Genomic DNA, 21,697 nt, shown 5'->3' with positions numbered 1-21,697 from the left:
CTCTCTCTCTCTCTGTCTCTGGACTCTCAAAAGAGCCTGCCCTAAGGAGAAAAGCTGGCCTATCTCTTTGAAACTTAAAAACACATGTAGGGAAACTGAACAGTCCACCACCCAGACAAGTGCAAACTCTGCATCTGTTAACAAGCAGAAAATATTTTGATTGTTGTAATTGTAATGATAAAAGAAGAAAAAAAAAATAACGTTATTTACCGGTTAGCATTATTTCAAATACACTAATTGTTTCTGGTTTTCATTTTTGTCCCATGAACCGGTTCAAAGCTTTGGAAATAACTGCCTAGAGCAACTTTGAGCATGTATAGTCATAGTGATTAAAAATATTGGTTCTAACATGGTTTGTCGGTCACTTTTGCTTGCAGAGCTAGGTATGACTTTGTTGTACAGTATTCTGTGAACTACAGTAGCTTCACTTCCCAGGAAGTTACAATATTCTATTAGTGTAGGCTATAGATGTAGAACATTTAAATAATGGCAGTCACCTTTGATAACAGATATTACGCTTTGTATAATGTTGCTTGTGTTGATGGTCTAGTCTGTTACTCTTTTATTCCTTCCCAGAATTTATAAAATGTGATGAAGAACATCTGTTTGTAGGGTGAATAATAAAAGCTGAAGGACAAGTGGCTCAAAAAAGGAATGTCAAACTCTGCCCCAAAATGTAAAAAAAGGAGGTGCATGCCAGAAAATCCTGCTCAAGAAATCTGAAGGTTGGCAGGCTTCAGTATAAAATGGTGATTATTATAAAGAGCGTTGGTTGTCAGCAGTCTCATATTGCCCAGTTTTTCTATGTTTATCTCTGGCCTGCAACTTATTGAAAATTCCATCACATGCATGAATCTATGTGTTTGAGATAGGGATTGTAGAAGGAATAAATAGGCAATTGAGGTTTTCCAGTTTTCCATTGTTTGTCCTTTACACTTGTTTTCAGAGTTAAATTGAAACAAAAACTGTTCACTGTGCACAACAGTCTAAGCACTGCTCGTCTTTAAAAGGGTGATTGTGAGAATCTGTTGGTTTGCATTAATGCAGAAATGAGGTTGGTTTTCCTGGTGAACTAGAATAGTGACTCATTATAGCACTGGTTATACAAGATAGCACACTAACTATGTATCAGTTTGTGGTAACACAGTAGTATAGAACAAAATGCGGTGAGATTGTGCTGGGTTTTACCATAGATATATAAAGCTTTATATATCTATGGGTTTTGCAATGGCATTGAAGCAATTCTGCCAATCATAATTAAGGATTGGAAGTATCTATTTTAGAATTAAGCAATAAGGCCTAAGAGGCCATAGGTTCCACTGACTTTAGAACAGTTAGACACGGTGCAACAATTAGTGGAATGATTTATTAGTGTCCCTGAAACCATTCTTCTGCCAAGAAATATTTTACCAGTGTAACTTAATACCAGAGTCAGATTATTATGATTATTATGATTATGATTATTGTGACAGAGCGCACCGCGTCTGTCACAGAAGCGGGCGCATTCCCGCCAGTAAGAACAATGAGAACGGAGTTTGCGCTTGAACAGACATTACATACTGTAGCGTCGGTGGATGTAAATGTCCATGTTGTATGAGTGTCTCCCATAATGCAATGCTAGCGAGTGTTATGATGTGTAATGCCGGTTATTGTAGCTGTATTTACGGTTACCATGTTGTGTATTAGGCCTACAGCGTGCTTGTCTCAGGCTGCACTTCATGTGTTTATCCCCGTGTGAATGTGTGTGGTGAACCCTTATTGTGTGTTACATGAGCGGCTGTGACTATCCATGTGTTGCCCTATGTAAGTTGTCTATGCTTGGCTGTTTATTCCAATAAATGGCCGGCTTGGCCGATAGTGATCATTGACTCCGGGTGTGATCGCTACATTGGTGTCAGAAGTGGGATGGGCCCCACCTGGGGCGAGAAGATCCATGCATCCAGGCGAGGAATGAAGAGTGACCGAAGGACCGAATCAACTTGGTGGCGAAATTCAATGAATATTCCAGAAGTCCTTTTAAGGACCAGCGAGCTTGCTGAATGGTCTACAGCGGGCGAAGGAAGATCGACCTCCCCGGTAGGAGTCCAGCACGGATGTCCAGTGGCGTGTATGCTACCCCGCCGACGAGAGAGGACAACAGTGGCGGAGATGTCTGCGGCCAGCGAGAAGTTTCCGGCTCGACGCTGATGTCGATGCTGCCGTCGCTTGAAGACATCACCCCCGGAGAGCGCGAATGCTTGGGGGGCCTCCAAGACGACTGCAGCGGCCGGATTCCTTCTGCCAGCTACGGAAGAACCTCCAGAGCGTCAGCTGCCGGTGAAGAGTTCGGGGGCATGTGGGGCTCCAGCCAGTGGCTAAGAGGATAGCGTTGATTTGTGGAGCCGTGAGAGCTACCATTTTTGTGGACTGTTCGAGATTGTATGTGCGCACGTTCCGGTTGATAATTTTGCGCAATGTTTTTCGGTGTGTGTGTGTCAAGTATGCTGGGATCCGGGTCGGGGTCATCATTCCCCGCCACAGTGGGGCATCGTTGTGCATAGAGACAGCCAACAAGAGCTAGGCCTACGAGAAAGGCAGCGCGAGGAGGGATCTCGACGTGGACTACTGACCGCCTGGAGCTCGGCACACTGGGGGCAGGTGGCAACGGCCACACGCTGTCACAGTAGCCAGAAGGGGCTACCGAACGTCCAGGGGTTCCAGCGTGTCCGGGGGTCCGGCTGCGGTGGGACTGGTTATTTGTTGGTTCAAGTGGCGCAGCTGCACTGCGGGGAACGGAGAGCCCAAGCGACACCACGACTAGAGGTTAGATTCTCTGCCCGAGCCCGAGCCCGGGGCCGATATTTCCCGCCACTATCCTCAGGCCGGGCCGGGTCGGGCCTTTGATCAAGCATTTGTGTTTTTTTAAAAAATATATATAATTTCTTTATTAGCCTAACTGGGTGGGGAGACTATGCCATTATCCGAAATATTAAATATATATTTTTAGCAAAGTAGGCTTAAGTAACAAAATGTGTACAAAGTTGCAAGTTACAAAATGCAACACATCATGCGCACGGTCTCCTCCACTGGCACGCATCACACTGCTGCTCTGCTTTAGAACATTGTGTGGCCTAGCTTAAGCGCAACATGGAGATGGACGATATAAAGAAGAAAATTAAATCAGGAGAATTAACTTTGAGCAAGTCTGGAGGAAAGTCGGACGTATGGAAGAGTTTCGAACAAGTCGTGGACAGTGACAACATTTGCGTTGGCGTTTCGTTTTGACATTTGCGTTTCTTCATTCGGATCCAATTGTGATCCATTTCAGAATAAACAAACAACGAAGTTTACATGCTTAGTCCTTGTTTCATTATTCATTAAGATAGGCCTAATTCAGATTTATGTAGTTCAAACAACTCGTAATTGTAGTTGAGAACGTCAGTTATAAGGCTCACGCATTTAAAAAAGTGTCGGGTTTAAATCGGGCTCGGGCTCATAATTACAGTTAATATGTCGGGCCGGGCCGGGCTCGGACACAACGTGCACGGGCTCGGGCCGGTTCGGGCTTGATTTTTTGGGCCCGATCTAAGCTCTAACCACGACCCGCGACTGGGACTGACACCGACGCTGCTGCAAGCGGCGAGCTGAGCTGATCATTGCCGGGGACGGCAATGGCTCGGAAGGGGGCTATGTAGCGTCGGTGGATGTAAATGTCCATGTTGTATGAGTGTCTCCCATAATGCAATGCTAGCGAGTGTTATGATGTGTAATGCCGGTTATTGTAGCTGTATTTACGGTTATCATGTTGTGTATTAGGCCTACAGCGTGCTTGTCTCAGGCTGCACTTCATGTGTTTATCCCCGTGTGAATGTGTGTGGTGAACCCTTATTGTGTGTTACATGAGCGGCTGTGACTATCCATGTGTTGCCCTATGTAAGTTGTCTATGCTTGGCTGTTTATTCCAATAAATGGCCGGCTTGGCCGATAGTGATCACTGACTCCGGGTGTGATCGCTACAATACAGTACACACATACAGGAGAAATTAACAGAGAAAGAAATGAAATGCATATGTTGAAAAGGAATAACTATGTATTGTGCCTTTGTATGATGCGAAGAAATAGTGAATAGGCCGTGCGCTAAACATGGCTTTATTGCAATAGCGGGGGATGCAAGGCATAATGTCGGAACAGTTGTGGCGGGTTTCGTGCGCGCAAATTACATCTTAAATGGAATCGCGTTCGACTGTGCCAATGTTTGTCTGTGTATTGTCTATTGTCTATTGTGTATGCAGCTTACCTGAGGTCTACCTGTCTTCCGGGGTGCGACAAGAGTGTCGGAGGTGAGACCCAGTTAAAGGGACGGGGCGCGCTCCCATAAGGGAAGCGCTCATGGAGACAGGGGTGTTTCAGTAGTTTTGGTTTATTTGTTATTTTGGGGGACTGTAGCGAAGTAGTTCTAATTGCACAGGAATGTGGTCAAGTAATGTGTTGCGCTCCTATAGTATCTAGCCTAGAGGATATGTAGTTGCGCTAATTGATTGTGTGCTGTGTTTGTTTCGCGCCAATAGGATAAAGCAGTATTGGGCGCTTCATTCGGGAGATGGGCCTCTGCCGTGAGAGGGCACATTGTCTCGGTCAGTATGGGTACGTAAAGGGCCTATAGCTTTAGTGGGCATTATCCCATGTTTGTGTTTTTCGTTTTGATCAGTGTTTTTCTTTTGTTTATGTCTCATGTCTTAAACCTACCGGTAGCTTATAATAAAAAAAGAAGTTTTCTTCTACTTGGCATCTCTCGACCTGAGTCTCTACATCTGCACGGACACATTATCACAATTATGGTTATGGTTATTATTATTATTATTATTATTATTATTATTATTATTATTATTGTTATTGTTATTGTTATTGTTATTATTATTATTCACACCTTGCCCTTTGAAACCATGAGGAAGAATATGTCATGAGCCTGAGCAGAGGCCTCAGCTTTTGACATTTCTAGAATTTTACATTTTTGGTGCGCTTGATTTGATCAGGTGAGAAGGAGAATATCAGTGGCCTTGTTGGCATTCAAGATTGCACTCGTACCTGCATTATCAAAGTGAATAAGTCAATGGAGTGGGTGATGCAGACATGTGAATCCGTTCACCCCTCTGTTTCAGCCTGCACACCAGAGGTTCTCATCTTAAGACAGTGAGGCATTGAGCACAAGATCCCTTTTTTATGCTCTGCCAAAATGAGTGACATTGCTGCTCTCCCTATCCATGATCATTCTTCCATTGTGTCCAAGATGGTTTTTAACTAAACCTCATGTTTTGCTCTTGAAAAACACAGTGAGTCCCATCTGTAAGAGAACATAGATTAAAAGTAGTACAACAGACCATAAAACATTGCCTTGCCTTTAAGATTTATGAAAAGCTACTTCAGAGCACATTTCTTTTCTGTAGAGAGAGTGGGATTTCAGAGCAGGGACGTTAAATTAAAAATGCATTCCCCTCCAGATCTTCACACCATCAAAGTGGAATGAAAAGAACAATGTGAGAACACTTGAGTCAAGTCGTCAAAGCACAGAAAAGAAGTATGTCTGATGAAATGTGCATTGATATTGAAGCATTGGTAGAAAAGCTTATTTAGACAAGGTGGACCGTGCTTGATATTCCCTCGTGGTTGTTCAGCTTTTCTCCATTGTACAGCAGTTGACTCCAGGAATGGACCCAAAAGCTGGGTCAATGTTTCAAAGCGCTCTCTGATCAGTCAGAGTTGTGGACTCTTGTCAGCAAGGACACCAGCCCTTGGTTCACTGTCTCTGAACAGTCCCTGAACCTTGACATCGGCAAAGAAGAAATTATTATGAAAAGACACATACTAGTCTTTCTTTCCACATCCAATGTTCGAAGTGGCACTGGACTGACCATCAGATACAGGAACTACAGTGTGTCCAACAGACACTGTTGCATAACTGCATGCACTACTGCCCCAGTGTTAATAGTATGTGTGATGTTGGCAATGGCTTAGGCATACAGGTGTGTTTTGGAAGTTACCATCTAACTTTTAACCTCTGACTCTGGATCTTGCTTTGACTTAATGCTCAAATCAGTATAGTATGGACTTAAATGTCAAGTCAGCTAGAGGAGACACGCTGTTTCTGTTCTATTTTTTCTTGAGGAGGGACATCAGAAGAAGGGAAGAATGCATAAGGCTCATTACCTTCTCTAATCCTGGATGGAGACATCCTCAGAGGAATAGCCGTCATTTAGCTCCTCTCACGTCTTGGAGAAAAAGTCATGCGAGGCTTTCCTTGAAATGCTTGTCAAACAGCATCATAGGTCCATTATAGATTATTAATGTAAAACTTGTTTCAATCCACTGTGGAATGCAATTGGCTACAGTTTTATGTACGCAGTGGTAGAGAACAAAGCATACATTATGCAGCAGCTCTCTCTGTGCTGGTGATCAGTAAAGCAGCAGATTTTTATCACCACAAGGTTTTCTCTATAGAAGCCTCGCAGAGCTGTTTAGCATGAATTCAGATGTCTCACTCGGTCCTATTATCAGAACTGCTTTCCAGAGAGAGATGTGCTCTGTTCAGACCCAGATGCCAAAAATGTATCTTTCGGTGCCATGCAGGCGTTTTATTATAGCCTTTTGGCTTCTGGCACACTGAACTGATGTGCAGCATTTTTAATAGCCAAGAAGTGACACCAGAGTTTCTCTGCGTTTGGCATGCAACAGAGACCTTGCCTTTGGGCTGACCTCAACAAAGCTAGCAAATCGACAGAAACATATTGAGGACATTTCCTGTATTATTTCTGCTCCCAGAGGCACAAGGGGTGCAGCTCCAATGCTTATTTTCAATATATTTGTTTTTGTTTAAAAAAAAAAAAAAAAAAAAAAAACTATTATTTTAATAAAACTGGGTTTCAACAAAATGTCTTTAGGTTATTGATATTATTTGGGGAAGGAAGTGTAATTAATACAGGGTTTGCCCTGCCTGCCCCTCCTGAGTCCAATCATCTTTTTCAAATGTGAAGTATTTAATATGCTGATATTCGGAGGAAGGACTTCCCGCTATCTAAACCTCAATGGATTTCCGAATTCTCTACAGTTTTTTTTAACACAATTCTAATTTTAACTACTCTTTGAAGTACTAAATTATTCCAACAGCAACAAAACTTTTCTCTTCTGTTTTTCAGAAAGACTCTATCTGTCTGTCTCTGCAAGTCTTTTAAGCAAAACCATAAAATGAATTCATCCATTGTTACATGTCCATTGAGACTCCCATGGCATGTTGAAACTAACCATGGCTCTCTTGATGGTGAAATTGGAAGGGAAAGAGTGGATGTGTTTAGCAGAAAACTGTCCTATCCTATCATGGGAGCTGAACGCACTGAAATGAGTCTCTTCAAAAGAGTGGGCTGTGTTCTCATGGAGATCTCACTAACGCCTCACCACCACCCCAGCCATTGGTGTGGATTAATGGCTTCAGTTCTGATGGCTCAATAAAAGTCATAACCCTAGTCCCCCACATACCGGCCCCTTCTCCATTCACACACATTTATATTCAGAGTCATATGCATGCGGCAGCAGTGGCTGTGTTTCAGCACAGTTGATCAGAGTTATTTGAAGGGTGGCTGTATGATTGAGTGAGAGGACAGTGTGGCTTTGCTGTGGAGGCCCAGGAGACGTTGTCAAGCGTGTCTCCAGTTGGAGGTTGTTAACCCCATATCCCACTGATTCCTCCTCCTGGCCGTTCATTTAGTTCAGGCGTAGGGCTGAGAAAAGACAGTGGTGGACGACATTGGATGGAGCACTTGCTGGCTTTTCTTCAGCCACATATCCTGTTGAAGTCCCCGGCTCTGACAGGTTGTTTACCGAGCTCGCAGCAATACTTTACGATGACCTTTTTATGACTGTTCCCGCCTGTCAACTCTTGAATGAGGTCTGCTGATAGTAAATACAGCTATTTTAACATTCAATTTTTCAATTATTCATGAGCACGTCTCACGTGAAGGCAGGCATGCTCACTCTGCATAACAGGACAAATGTGACACGGACATGTGATTTTTGGCAGAGGAGAGCGTTGATGGACGTTTGTTGGAGCACTGTTGTGGGAGTGCCCCCCTGTCTGTCCTCCTCTGCGCTGTTGCTGCTCGACTGGTGGGTGGGTGAAGGAGGGTCCGTAATGAACCAGCTGCCACTGCTCCATTCCAGTTCATACCAGAGATGTGTTGTGCCGATTTCGGCTAGTAAACGCCCCCTCCCCTACTCTTGTGTCCCAGCCATCTGGAGCTGCTAATTAGCATGATTCTTGAGGCAGGCAGTACAATTAATGAGTAGAATTAGCCAGCTCATTGCTTAGGTGTAGCAGGAAGTACTGCTCTTGGTCATTGTGCTGCCAACGACAAGGTCACCAACTTGACTTGTACAGGAGTACAAATGCTGCTCTAATGTCTTCATCATGGCAGATTGTGCTTGGTGATGGAAGAAAGCAGAGTAATTGGGCAAAACCAACTGGTGAAGTTGAACGTGTGTGAACCTGACTTCTGACTGGTGTCTGTGCTGTTTGCTGTTAGGTGATGTGGCGCCGTACTTCAAAACGGAGCCTGGCCTCCCAGAGATCCACCTGGAGGGGAATCGTCTGGTGCTGACGTGCTTGGCTGAAGGGAGCTGGCCACTGGAGTTCAAATGGATACTCAACAACACCGACATCACCTCCTTCACACCAGAGTATAAGTAAGCAGTGTCTTGTTTTAAGTCCATATCACCTGCCTGCCTATTCCCATTTGTGGGATACTGGTCATGGTCACAATACATTGCTACTTGTGTATTTGTTCTTCTGTCCCTTGCCAAGTGTCCATGTAGCCAGGAGCTTTTGAATTCTACCACGTGACTTCTGTCACTTGCAATTTAAACTGTAAGAAATGACTGTAAGAAAACAGTCTTTGAGGGGTTTCCCTCTTGACAGCACATGGAAATTACTTTAAATTACTGAAAATTGCTTCCAAGAAAAACTCAAGTCAGTCATGAACACAAGTTGTCAAGGTGATTATGGCTACTTATATACTGTATGTCAAGGTAGATATTCACTAATTGTGTGTGTGTATGTGTGTGTGTGTGTGTGTGTGTGTATGTGTGTGTGTGTGTGTGTGTGTGTGTGTGTGTGTGTGTGTGTGTGCGCAAGCACATGTGTGTCTATGTCCATACATCTGCGCACGACTGGTTTAATTATCTGATAACTCTTCTCAAATTGCTTGCTATATGTATCTAGTCAACAGTACAAGAAGAAACATGCATGCCCTCCTCCAATAATCGGATGTCCTCAGTACAAGAAACACTCACCTCACAAATATATATTTTTCTCCAGCCAGAGGGGGAAAAGAGTAATTGGAATTGTTCTCCCCCCTCCTCTCCTCTCCTCCTCCATTTGCAGAGCATTTGTATGGGCGCAGAGCATTTTGTCCTTCTATGGAATTCATTCCCTCTAATTGGTATTGCTTTTTCAATTATCTTTCATCATCTAAGCCAGCGCCTCCCAGCAGCAGCAGCAGCGGCAGCACCACTGCTATTGCTATTGACTCTCTCCCAGGAGGATCTGAGTGAGGAGCCCGTGTTTGAGATGCACAGACAGCCTCGCTGACATTTCACAGACATGGGGCGGTGTGTGTGTGTGTGTGTGAGTGTGAGCGTGCGTGCGTGCGCGTGTGTGTGTGTGTGCATGTGTGTGTGTGTGCGCATGTGTGTATGTGTGTGTGTGTGTCTGGAGACTGGAGGAGTGTGACACGGCACATTAGCTGGCAGGGGGGCCTGAGCCGTTCATTGCTGGGAGAAAGCTCCCTCCCCGCTGCACCCGGGACGCTCTGTAGCTTCCCCCCTTTCAAATATTAGCAGAGGCGCAAGAGGCCACGCCGCACGTGCTCGTGCTCACAGATCTGTCATGCTAAACGAGTGGCGGAGGGGATTCATGTGCTCTAATGGCACTTTAATGCTTGCCTCACTCTAATGTGTAGGCCTGACAGAAAAAAACAAAACAGGAAGATGGGGGCTTTTCCCAGAATTGAAGAGGCTCGCCTTTCAGAGCATTTGAGTGGCAAGATCTTTCAAAACATTAGCCAGTTTTTCACCCCAGATGTGTTATCACTGCAAGCAATAATTCACTTGTCCCAGTCCACAACCTCACCCATCCACTCATGCACACAGTAACAAACACTTATGGACATCCATGCATGCAAATATGCCCCCAACACACACACACACACACACACACAGACATAGAAAAAGATACAAACAGATAGACACGCAGGCTCACATCCACATCAGAAATTATATTGAAGAAAAAAATGAATCAGAATTAGAATCAGCTTTATTGGCCAGGTTTGCGTGAACAAACAAGGAATTTGACTCTGGTTAATCTTTGTACTCAAGTACAACACTCAACAATAACATAAAAAAAACAGTACAAAAAGAATAAGGGCAGTAAGCTATGTACAAATAAATAGATGTTATGGGTCTGATGGGGTAATACAATTGGAGAATTGAATGACAACCCCTTCTCTTCCTCACTGGTTGCTGTTGTGTTGTGTTGTGTTGTGTGTGTGCTGTGCACAGGTACAGCATCCCGTCCCTGCGGCGCTCTGACCGGGGCTTCTACCAGTGTGTGGTGAGGAACAGGATGGGCGCGCTGCTCCAGAAGAGGGCCGAGATACAAGTGGCATGTAAGTGGACGAGAGGCCCAGCACGCCCTGGCAAGCCTTCATGTTTGAGTGTGCAGTGCACTCTTCAGCAGCACAACAGAAACAGGCCCACCATTTCAAGTTGTTCATCAATCATACAGTAATATCTTCCATCTCTTACGCTGTGTGTCAGTACTTTACCAAGACTGCCTTTCTGTCTCCCATATCCTTTCTCTCAGTCTCCGGAGAAACAAGACTTTTTCACGCACTTAGAAACCATGAGAAAATACATTAAGTTGTGTGCTTTTTTTCACAGGTCTATTGTGGATATGTTTCAGGTACAGTCCTGTTGCTGACAGCTGTTCTCTGAATTGTCAGGCAATCATATGTTGCTTTGAGGAGGGAATATCGTTTTCTATTTGATTCTCACCTATCTGTTTGATTCTCGGCGTGCATTTGTAGAAAGCTGTAGGAGGAGGTGTGAGCCTGTTTCATCTGCCTCAGCTCTATTCACACGTGCTCCTTCGTCAGATTACTTTCCTGACAGCAGCTGGGAAGTGTCAGTTGTAGGGAAACTGTGGCTGGGGAGCGCAGCAGCAGAACCAGTTCAGAGATGGAAAGTCTTATTGTGGGGAGGGGTGGGGGCTGGACACAACATCTGTTCTCCTCACTGTCCATTTGAGCTCCAGCTCGTCCAGTTAACCTCAGCTTATCTCCTTCTCTGTCTCCCTCCCTCACCCAGACATGGGCAGCTTCGCCGAGGCCGAGCAGAGGAAGACGGTGACCCAGGGCCGCGCCGCCGTGCTCAACTCCCCAGCGGTCAGCGGCTACCCGCGGCCCCAGGTGACGTGGTTCAGGGACGGCTACAAGATCATCCCCAGCAGCCGAGTGTAAGTGGACTTTAATGGCCCACCTCATTTCGCTTTTTAAAGGCTCTCAGCCAACATCCAGCCAACCTTTCATTAGGGAGAGTTCTGCGGGGCCAGGGCCCCACCGGTCCACGCTCTCAGGCCAGGCCGGCACAACCCCTGAACTGGGTAATTACCTCAGATGCTTCTCCCTCAATCCCCTGGGCGTCCGTTTACAAGAGCCCCCCCAGAGCAGAGCAGAGCAGAGCAGAGCAGAGCACAGCAGCAGTGTGAAATGGAGGCTGTTTGGAAGGAGGCGGAGGAAGAGGAGGAGGAGGAAGAGGGGAGGAGGAGGAGGAGACACTTGAGCCAGTGACACAGATGAGATGGGGCGCATAGTGCAGGCCACTGGGGTGTTGGTTCTCCCTAAAAGACTCTCCTTTTTCATTTTTCTTCTTTTTCCTTTTTTCTCTCCATCTTCTCCCTCTTTTTCTTGTCCTCCTCTGCCTTGTTAGCGACGTGCAATTAATGCCTGTTCCCAGGCCGTTCTTTAATCTTGCCATGGTTGTTCTTCATTGCCTTTTTCTAATTAGCAGCTCACCCAGGCAGAGACAGACGACGCGTGACCCCCCCCCCCACCCCCCCCCATTATCACTGGAGTGTCTCTCATTCCAGCCGCCTCTAGATCAGGGGCCCCCTCTCTGCCTCTCTCTGCTGTCTTGCCATACTTAATGACTCACCTTTCCAACTGCCTCGACAAATGGGCGACGGTTTGAAAATGGCATTTGATTTCATCACCGGGCCGTAATTGAAAAGTAACTGGGATACCCGAGGTAAATTTAGAAATGGATAAAATAGCTTGGCATTAATGATGAGCTTTCTTTGCCTGGCCTATCAGTGCAGGCAGCTCTGTCATTGGCCCAGTCCTTTCATGTAGGTCTTGATTAGCAGAATGGCTGTGTGTGTGTGTGGGGGCAATATCCCATGTGACTAAATCAGGAGTGTTGGTAAGGAACAGTCTGGCTGATGATGGATTTGGGGAATAGTGCATTTCCTATAACCCATTGTGGATATTAGCTCTGTGCCTCAGCTAGCTGCTCTCAGTGCAAAGTGCTCAATAATCTTTGAAGCTCTTCCCTCTTACTGCTTAAACAGTGTTACGGGAGAAGGGTTAATTTTCTAAATAGAAATAAGTCAAGTGTGGGGAAAGTGTAGATTGTCTTTCCCATATGAAGTGTGTCCCTGTCCTTGTGAGGTGGAGGTGTGTGAGTCAGTGGCATTAGAGTTGGAGGAGGATCTAGAGCGGCGGTGTGGGAAGTGAGCGACTGACCGATAGTCCTGCTTAAGGCGCCTTGGCTGGACGCCAGGCCTGTAATTGCAGCGCTGCTCGGCACTGCCAGAGCTTTGACAGAATATTGCATCATGATGAAAAGCTGGGTGCATACATCGCATCAATACTCTGCCTCTGACAGCATTAGCCAGTCCACATACAGTACGCCACAGGAGGAGGCGAGGGAGGGTGCAGGCATCAGTCTGGAACACACGCAAACACCTGAAGAGAAAATGGCTGCCCACCCTGGGCCGATCTGGGAGGGCTGATGGGTTTAGCACTGGCACCAGGCGTGGCACCCGACCCTGTTTGGAGTAAAAGCAGCGCCCAGGGACCTTGTCCTGGCACATGTTTGCCCAGTCCCCGGGCCCAGCAGAGAACAGCAGACTGCACAGGGCTAATATGAAGCAATCATGTCTGCAGCCAAGCCCATTACTATGGTATTGAATGTGATGTCACTTTCTTAATTGTTCTGTGGCTGCAGCAGAAGCAGTGCAATCAGCTTAGCTGTATAAACTGGCACAGTGCACCGCTTTGAAAACAATCCCCTGGACACTTTGATTTTTATTTTTGGGTTGGGGGGTGGGGGGGGGGGGGTGGCTCTTCACAAGCAGTCGACCATCACTGTGATAAATGAACAGCTTTGTGCAGGATCAGAGTTTATTTGTGTGGGAGGATGCATCAAGCAACAATTCATGTATGAGAGTCCAAATATTAGTTTGATGGTTTGTTTGATTTTAGGAGTGCCATGATCGCATTACAGTATGTATCTGTGACTGAAGAGATTTTGGAAGAGATCTTTGAGAGATTAAACTATAGGATTGTTTCTGTGTAGCAAAGTAGTGGCAAATTAAAACAAGATGTGTATTATTTTTTTTACGACTGCGGACATACCTTGGCATTTCTTTAGGACAAAAAAAGCCCATGGCTGCATGCATCTGCTGACACAGTTGATTTCAGAATCTTTTCATTTCTTCCAGCCTCCCTCCTCCTGCTGACAAAATCCATCACCAAAGTCATCATTTACTGAGTGCTAAAAGCATAGATCGATACCAAGCTAAAATTGCAAGATTTTGTTATTGACTCGTAGAATTGATTATCTTTGAATGGCCTTCTTGTGTGTATGACACACGTGGAGTAATTAGCGAAAGACTGGCCGAGGGGCTGGCATCATCACTCACTCACTTCCTCATTTCACTCAAGCACCAAGCTCTTTTCCAGTCCACCTCAGGCAAGACTGCTCATGGGTTTCACACAGCCTCACAGAAGCTGAGCCCACCGCGGCCCGGCTCCAGCCTGGCCCTGATCCGGGCCTGAGTCGGGAGGGTTCACAACCTCATTTGCATCATGACATATGCTGGTCCAGTAATTCCTCCCTCGGGGGCGCTTTCAAGGACATAATTAGTGTGTGGCCACAGCTCCTCCCTTGATTCCAGGGGATATCATAATGATCGGTCCCAGACACGTTCATTTGCTGTTGCTTGTTTCAGCGGCAGCACATTATTCTAATGGCCGAGGCACTTCATCTGATGTAGTGTGGATTTAATGGGAGCATAATGGCTGATGATCGATGCTCTCCCTCATCCATAAGGAACATTGTTTCATTCAGATGTCAATTACCTCAGACACGTGCTGTTGCTGTCTCTTCATAGGTGTTCAGCTCCAAATGTTAGTCTCATTTTGGAAGTATTTCTCATGTTTCTCAACTCTCCATGGTGAAGTACTAAGAAGGGACGTCAATGGTGTAGCTGCCCATCTCAAAAGAGAATGTCATTTGTAAAACCATAGACACTCAATCCAATTATTTTTGAAACCATTGATTATTTCTAAATTTAGCCTACCTGGAAAAGCTAGTCACTTTGTAGTGCAATCCTTTTGTGGTTGTTTTGCTGTTATTGTTTTGTTTTCGGAACCACACAATACGACTCCATAGAATATCCTTTGAGTGACACAAGCAAAGTGGAAAATGTTATAACAATGCTCCCATTCTTTAATTATTGTTTTATCTTATTTCCTTCCATTTATTCATCAAATATTGTATCACAGATAGAATTAATTTTAGAGGAGGCCTTTCTGACATAAACCTAAATAGCCAAATTTGAATATCCAATATTTGACTAAGTCTGGTTAAACTTTAATGATTGATAGTTTCTGATTACTTCTTGAACACTGCAATCCCCGCCACCTTCAATACGCCTTCTCCTTCTGCTGAAAATTGAAGTGCTTCTTTTGGTCTGCCAATGTAGCGTGAAATAGGCGGCTGTGTGGATCATTGGCCTGGCTGTCTGGCTGGTGGCACAGCGCAAGGCGATTCCCATCGCACTGCCTCACCATGCCTGGCACTCATTGTGCCCACGCCCAGCTTTCCCCACCGGATCCGTTTTGTTCCCAGTACCCACCCTGCTGATGAGGGCTTCAGTGTCCTTTGTGGTCAGCACAGCAGCATGATGTGATAGGCTTTGTGTGCAGAGGTGAATTCTGTCTCACTTAAAAGAGAGAGGGGGTAGGAGAGGGAGGGAGGGAGGGAGAGAGAGAGAGAGAGAGAGAGAGAGACAGAGGACATCGTTGAGGGCTCTGAAAGTCATCTTCCGTCAGCCGTTCCACCTTGGACTCCCCTTTAGTGTGCATGAAATTTTCATGACTGCGATAATTACCCCATTGGTGTGAAGTGCTTTCTGTTGCCATTTCGGATCAAAGTAGACAGGATTTTGAGGTGTAATTGTGTTGGCCAGCCGGCCTCACATTGCTTTGTCCTTGTGTCCTCCCCTACCTTGTTGAATTTTTCATCATTCATTACCAGATATCTTTGATCATTTCTATGCCCTCGCCGTACATGTATGCGATACATACACACTGCACTATATATGGCATATTATACAACAGTTAGGTCCAGTCAAACTATTAATCAATTTCTGATGGGAAGAATGGCAATCCAGAGTGGGGATATCCTATGACTTCTACTCGGACTGTTAATTGCTAGTAGTAATCATTCCAACATGAATGTTCCATTAATTCAAAATGAGGGCGCAAGTGTCTTCATAATGTCACATTTGACAGTTGACAGAAAATTAAGTGGATAGAGTAGGTGAATGTTCAATTTCATTGGCATTTTACTTACAGACAAGTAAGTAATCCATACAAATTATTGTATGCAGCAGAACTGAACTTGAACTTTGGTCTCGAGTGATATGCTGTGTTGCTTGGCAACAGGAGACGCCAAGAGTCAGATTGGAGCTATATTTGGGGGCTGGGGATGAACTAAAAAAATCTAAATAAATGATAGAAAACACAATGTTATGGCTTTAAACTCAATTAGTTGGTAGTAGAACTGTTGTGTAAAAGTAGCTCATGATTGGGGTTGGTAAAGGATATACTGTACCCACGGCGTTATCTGCAGCACTTGGTGTCCGGCCCTGTGTCTACAGTCAAAACACCGCCGTAGGTATATCCTTACCATCCCTGCTTGCATTTGGGCCATATGTCTTACATTTTGTTGAACATGAGCGAGAGAAGAATAGCTGCAGTGACTGTCAAACTGGGCAGCAACACCCCCAATCAGTTATTTCCCCTGATCAGGGATATACTGCTTCAGTTGGTCCAGGGAGCCATGCTGATGTCTGGTTTCCATGGCATCACACAATCACGCTGATTGGCAGTCATCACAGTGTTGGACTGTGGATTTGCTCCCAGATACCCCTAACAGAATCCCCCTCTCCATTTTGTCAAAAAGAGTGGCCTCTGTCTCACCCTCCCCAAGCCATTGGAGACAGGGACTTGGAATATATGGCTCCGTGGAGGCTTAGAGGAGACCTGGATGGAAGTCTTGGACATACAAATAAAAGGCATAACCATTCCCCAGCGCAACATGGAAACCATTCCCCAGCGCAACATGGAAGCCATTCCCCAGTACAACATGGAAGCCTTTCCCCAGCGCAACATGAAAGCCATTCCCCAGTGGAAAGCAGAGAGCCACCTTAACACCCTGCCAAACTAGGCGTAGCAGATGCCACCAGCAAGCACGTGGAGGAATTCTATTTTCATTCCATTACTGACACTTGTGTGATGATGGCGAACAACATACCGGTCTAACAAGCCACAGAACTCTTTTGTGTTAGTCAATTAAAACAATTCCATGTTGTTCTCTGATAACGGCATGTGTGTTTGTTCCAGCTCGCGCCCATGTGTAAATGCCTTGCTGCTGTTGCGGCGGCATCTGCCGCATTCCAAATGAGCACTCACGAGAGACGGTGTGGAGAGCAGAAGAAAAAGATTACTCATGCAACGTGGCAGTCCCGCCAAAACCAGCACAAACATCCTCATAATTGCACACGCGCTGCATCTGTACATTCGGATGGAAGGTTGAATCCTCTTTTGCCCTCTTTTGCTGACTTTCACCAGCAAGGAAACACCTCTTTTTCCTCTTTTAAATCGATCAGATTGCGCTCACAGGAGTTGCATGATGAATGTTGCAGGCCAAACTAATCCAATACAGGCGATTTGTGTGGCCTGTTTTTAATGCACCTGGGTAGCTGGGAGGGCCCCTTTATGAAGTTAATTATTGAGAGGCATCATCAGTCAGCTGGGGCATCCATGGGGTGGGTCTGTGCCCCCCTCCCCTCCCCAAGGGCCCCATGGTGCATTTGTCTTGGTCCGTTCCCGCTTCGCTCCTAAATAAATGAGTCTGTTGTCACTGCAGGAGCCAGGAGCTCTGAGATTGCAGACAGGATTATAGTTAGCACAAATGCATTCTCTCTCTCTCTCTCTCGCTCTCACTCTCATTTTAGTTCACCTCTCATTCACTCACACCCTCTTCTTTTCCCCTCTCTATCTGTGTGTGTTTCATTGTCTCCTCCTCTCCTTCTCTCTCCCGTAGTCTCTCTCCCTCTCTCTATCTTTCTGTCACTTTCTTTCTCGGAGATGCGGTGCCACCCTCAGTTGTGGAAGTGTTCTCGCAGGCCGTCTCTAAAGTTGCTTTTGATTAAAAGATCTCCAGGGCGCTCTGGGCGTGCGACGGCTCTGGTGGAGGGAGGGAGGGAGGGAGAGCTTCCCCACCATGCAGCTTCAGTGGCTGGGGCGGCAGCTTGCCACTGAGTGACAGTTAGGCATGAAAGGATCCAGAGTTCTAAAGAGTCGCGCGAGCAGGCACACACACACACACACGCACGCACGCACGCACGCACGCACGCACGCACGCACGCACGCACGCACACACACACACGCACACACGCGCGCGCACACACACACAAACACACACACACACACACACACACACACACACACACACACACATACACACACACACACACACACACACGTAAACAGCTCCACATCCCACCACCACTACCATTTCTACCTCTCCACCCTCCACCCTCCACCCGCTGCCACTGCCTCCACCTCCCACACCCCCCATCCGAACAGAACCCACTTTCACACAGCAGAATAATGCAGTGGAGGGCTTCTTTCTCTGTTGTTGTGGCGCCGCATGTCAAATCAGAGTTCTCCAGGAGGCTGAGCACAAACATATAGCACTCAGATGCCTACAAAGAAAATGCAGTCATGCCGTCATGGCAGGTATGCTGCAGCTCTCCTTTCAATAAACAAAGCAAAACATACTGGAAAAGGATCCTGGAAAGAGACAAGGGGGAAAAAAAGAAAAAGTAATCAGAATACGGATGAATAGCCTGTCCTGGTCTCCCAGTGTTCCATTACTCGCAGCCCCCACCACCACCACCTTCCCCACCCTCCTCCATCTCAGCCACCATACGTCTTCATGCTGTCTCCAGGGCAAAGACACAAGTCAGGATTAGCCTACAACAAATAAAGAGGCGCTAGAATGGCAAAGACGTGTGTGCAGAGAGAGAGAAGCTAGGCGCAACCTCCACTGCTTTGTGTGCTGGCACTGACGTGTGAGTGTGGTGCGCGCGGCGCGGTGCAGCACAGCCCACCCTGGCGTTTCAGAGGGCTGCACGTTTCATTTCACTCGATACCTCTAATTAGAGCAAGATGGGCTCCCTATTTTTCTTTTACTTCTTCTTTTTCAATTCTGGGTGAATATCATAACAGCTGCAGCTTTTATTAAAATAATAAATTCTACCATTTCCCTATTACAGTCGATTACAATGTCATAACAGAGAATTGTTTTAACTATGTGGCACATTAAAGTAGTATCAAATCAAATGTGTATGTTTTATGGTGACTCAAGTCAGCCAATGAGTCACTGTACATTGTGCCTTCAGGCCGTTTCAGTGGTTTTCTTCATGTCTTCTTGTACTTGCATTCTTCAGCGGCTCTTGCTCGAATAATGTCCCTCATCCATCCACAACGCACTTGTTCTGCTTCATTCAATGGTTAGAGCAGAACGCATAGATGAATTATACCCAGATGGCTACCTGCTATTGAAAGAGAGAGAAAATGAGAGCGAGAGAGAGCGAGGGAACAAGCAGGGAGAGCTGGAGAGAAAGAGGCAAAACAGAGAATAAGCACATGAAAGAGTTGGCAAAAGCAAATGAGTGATTAGTGCTTTGTGAGCGGTTCTGGGCTTTAGTTTTGGAGATGCACTGTGTTTGCTGAAAGGAGTCCCAGGCTAAAAAGAGATGGAGAGGAAGAGGGGAGGAAGATATCTATCTCTTGCATGTTTATCCCTCATCCGGCTTTTCTCCGCACAACCAGCTCTGTCAGTCAAGCCTTTTATGTGGTGCTCTCTCTTTCTCGCTCTCTCTCTCTCTCTCTCTCTCATCCTCCCATCTTGTGTCTTGAGACACATGCATGCATGCTTCTCGGTGACGGTAGGCGACAGAAGTGTGTGGGCCGACAGAAAGCAATCTGCTTCTGAAAAGGAAGATCAAGCCCGAGATTCCATGTGTGACATATTGAAACACTCCAGCCCTGTTGTAGCGACTAGCTGTAAACTGGATGTGGCAGGGAAAGAGCTCCCGAGACAGCAGCGCTGCCAGAGGAGAGAGAGAGAGAGAGAGAGAGAGAGAGAGAGAGAGAGAGAGAGAGAGAGAGAAGGAGGGAGAGAGGGAGAGAAAGCTATTCCATGGGTGCATCAAGGCAGAGGATGTGGCAGAGGTGGAGGCTGAGGCAGGCTACCTGTGCCTGGGAGGGGAGCGAGAAATGTCAAGTCGTTATGAAGAGCTGACGTGTCGCTGGTAAATGTCTCATCACTGTAATTAGGCACCTGTTGAGGTTGGTTGCACTGACCAAAAAAACAGTCCAATTGTTTCAAATGATGTAATGCTGATGTCTTTTTTTTATTGTGTATGCTTCATTTTAAAAAAGCACTGTTTCAATGGCATTGTGATCATTATAGTGCTGTGATTGCATGTTGTATCTAGTTCTACTTTTACAATATTGAAACCTGTTTAGTTTGCTCTTGTATTTTTTTTACAAAACCAGATTATTCCACTTTACTCATCAGTGGTTGATCTTCTGAATCAATGTTTGCAGTCAGACAGTTCCAAAAATGAACATTGTCGGTCAGACACACTATCCTAACAGGTTCCACTGTGAAATACCAGTGGGATGATATTGATATTGAAGCTCAGGGCATCATGGATATTTTTAGATAATTTCCCAATTTCAACAGATTCAGCATTAACTATTAAAAATAGCAATTAGATCAGAGGTCCATTTGTCATGCAAATAGACCAGTTAATAATGCATACTTTTCAAGTCATGAATAACTCATTTGTGAGATGGCACAGAAGTTCTTAAAACAAATATAATTAAAGGTCAATAATGGTTAAACAAACACAGAAGTGTGTTGCTTCTTTAAGTGGAACTGCTCAGAAGGTGTGAAGTGGGCGAGCTGGGCTCCTGTGCACACAGTGAGCTGTCGGCAGACAGGCAGCATGTGAATGAGCCCTGTAATGAATGGTAAGGGTTGGCCAGTTAGTATTAACATGCTTACCAAGGCATGTGTTGAGCTTCAGGCACTCCTTCCAGACAATCAATGCTGTAATTGAATTAGCAGGACTCGTTGTGTAAGGCCAGAACACATGGGATTGTGTGTCTGTCCATCTGTGTGCTGTCACAAACCTGCCGCAGAGCAAGCAGAAGCCCCATGCAGAGCTGCAGGTAGGCGGTGCTGGGGACTGGGCAGCACCCATTTCCCCTCAGCTATAAGGCTGCATTGTGGCTCCAGGCCAGGATCCATGTCTCCAAGCCTGGATATGCATACAGTATCGCTAGCACTATTAAGGGGAGTGTTTGGAGCTGGCTCTGTTACACGGACAGTGTATTTTCCTAAAAGTAATCACAAATGTTGGTCTACATCCCATGGCCTGTGGCAAGACATGGATGGATGAATGGGTTGGGTTTTTTACCGACACATCAATATTCTTTTTAAGTCATGATGCATCCTGGTAGAAAAAGAAAACAGAAGAGATTTGTTCATCCCTTATTAACCCTTCAGCAATGCAGTGTGTAAAGATTCTAAATTCCATGTTATATCCGATGAACCCAGACATTCTTTGGGAAATTCATTTCACTGATATGTTTACATCTGACATTAGCCTCTTCTGGCACATTCGTCAACTCGCCCTTAAGAAACCATGTGAAGTGCACCACAGCTGTGTCTACAACTTGACCATGACCATGACCATGACCATGCATTCCCAGTCATCCTTGTTTACGTCCAACTGGCAATATAGATTTGCATGAACATAAATTTGCCTTTCCATTGGCGGCATAATGAGTATGCTCTGTGGAAGGGGGCTATTTGGAGACAATAGACATCTCAGGGGCTGTGTTCTGAGGGAAGCCATGCTTGGCTGGGCCTCCCCCTCCACAAGGATGTGTAGTTAGCCTCAGAGAGGGTGTGGTGCAGCACGCCTCTGTTTCTGCCTCCTATTGACTTCTTGTGTCCAAAG

General features: G+C 45.8%; 1 protein-coding gene across 5 annotated transcripts in view; it reads left to right on the top strand.

The window, feature by feature from the left end:
• The window catches only part of sdk1a (sidekick cell adhesion molecule 1a), a 229,814-nt gene that overhangs the window by 78,549 nt on the left and 129,568 nt on the right, over positions 1–21,697 (top strand). For 4 of the 5 annotated variants that reach the window (XM_062532947.1, XM_062532946.1, XM_062532945.1 and 1 more), the window contains exons 2-4: positions 8,550–8,709; positions 10,582–10,688; positions 11,389–11,536. In XM_062532947.1, coding sequence (XP_062388931.1) covers positions 8,550–8,709; positions 10,582–10,688; positions 11,389–11,536 — 415 coding nt within the window. Of the gene's footprint in view, positions 1–4,602; positions 4,624–8,549; positions 8,710–10,581; positions 10,689–11,388; positions 11,537–21,697 lie in introns of those variants that run through there. The other variant, XM_062532948.1, reaches the window with a different exon arrangement.

This window comes from Sardina pilchardus, chromosome 3 (genome assembly GCF_963854185.1).
Source record: "Sardina pilchardus chromosome 3, fSarPil1.1, whole genome shotgun sequence".
Classification (NCBI taxonomy): Eukaryota; Metazoa; Chordata; class Actinopteri; order Clupeiformes; family Clupeidae; genus Sardina; species Sardina pilchardus.
Note: the sequence above shows the minus strand (reverse complement) of the source record. Positions and strands in the feature narration are given on the sequence as shown.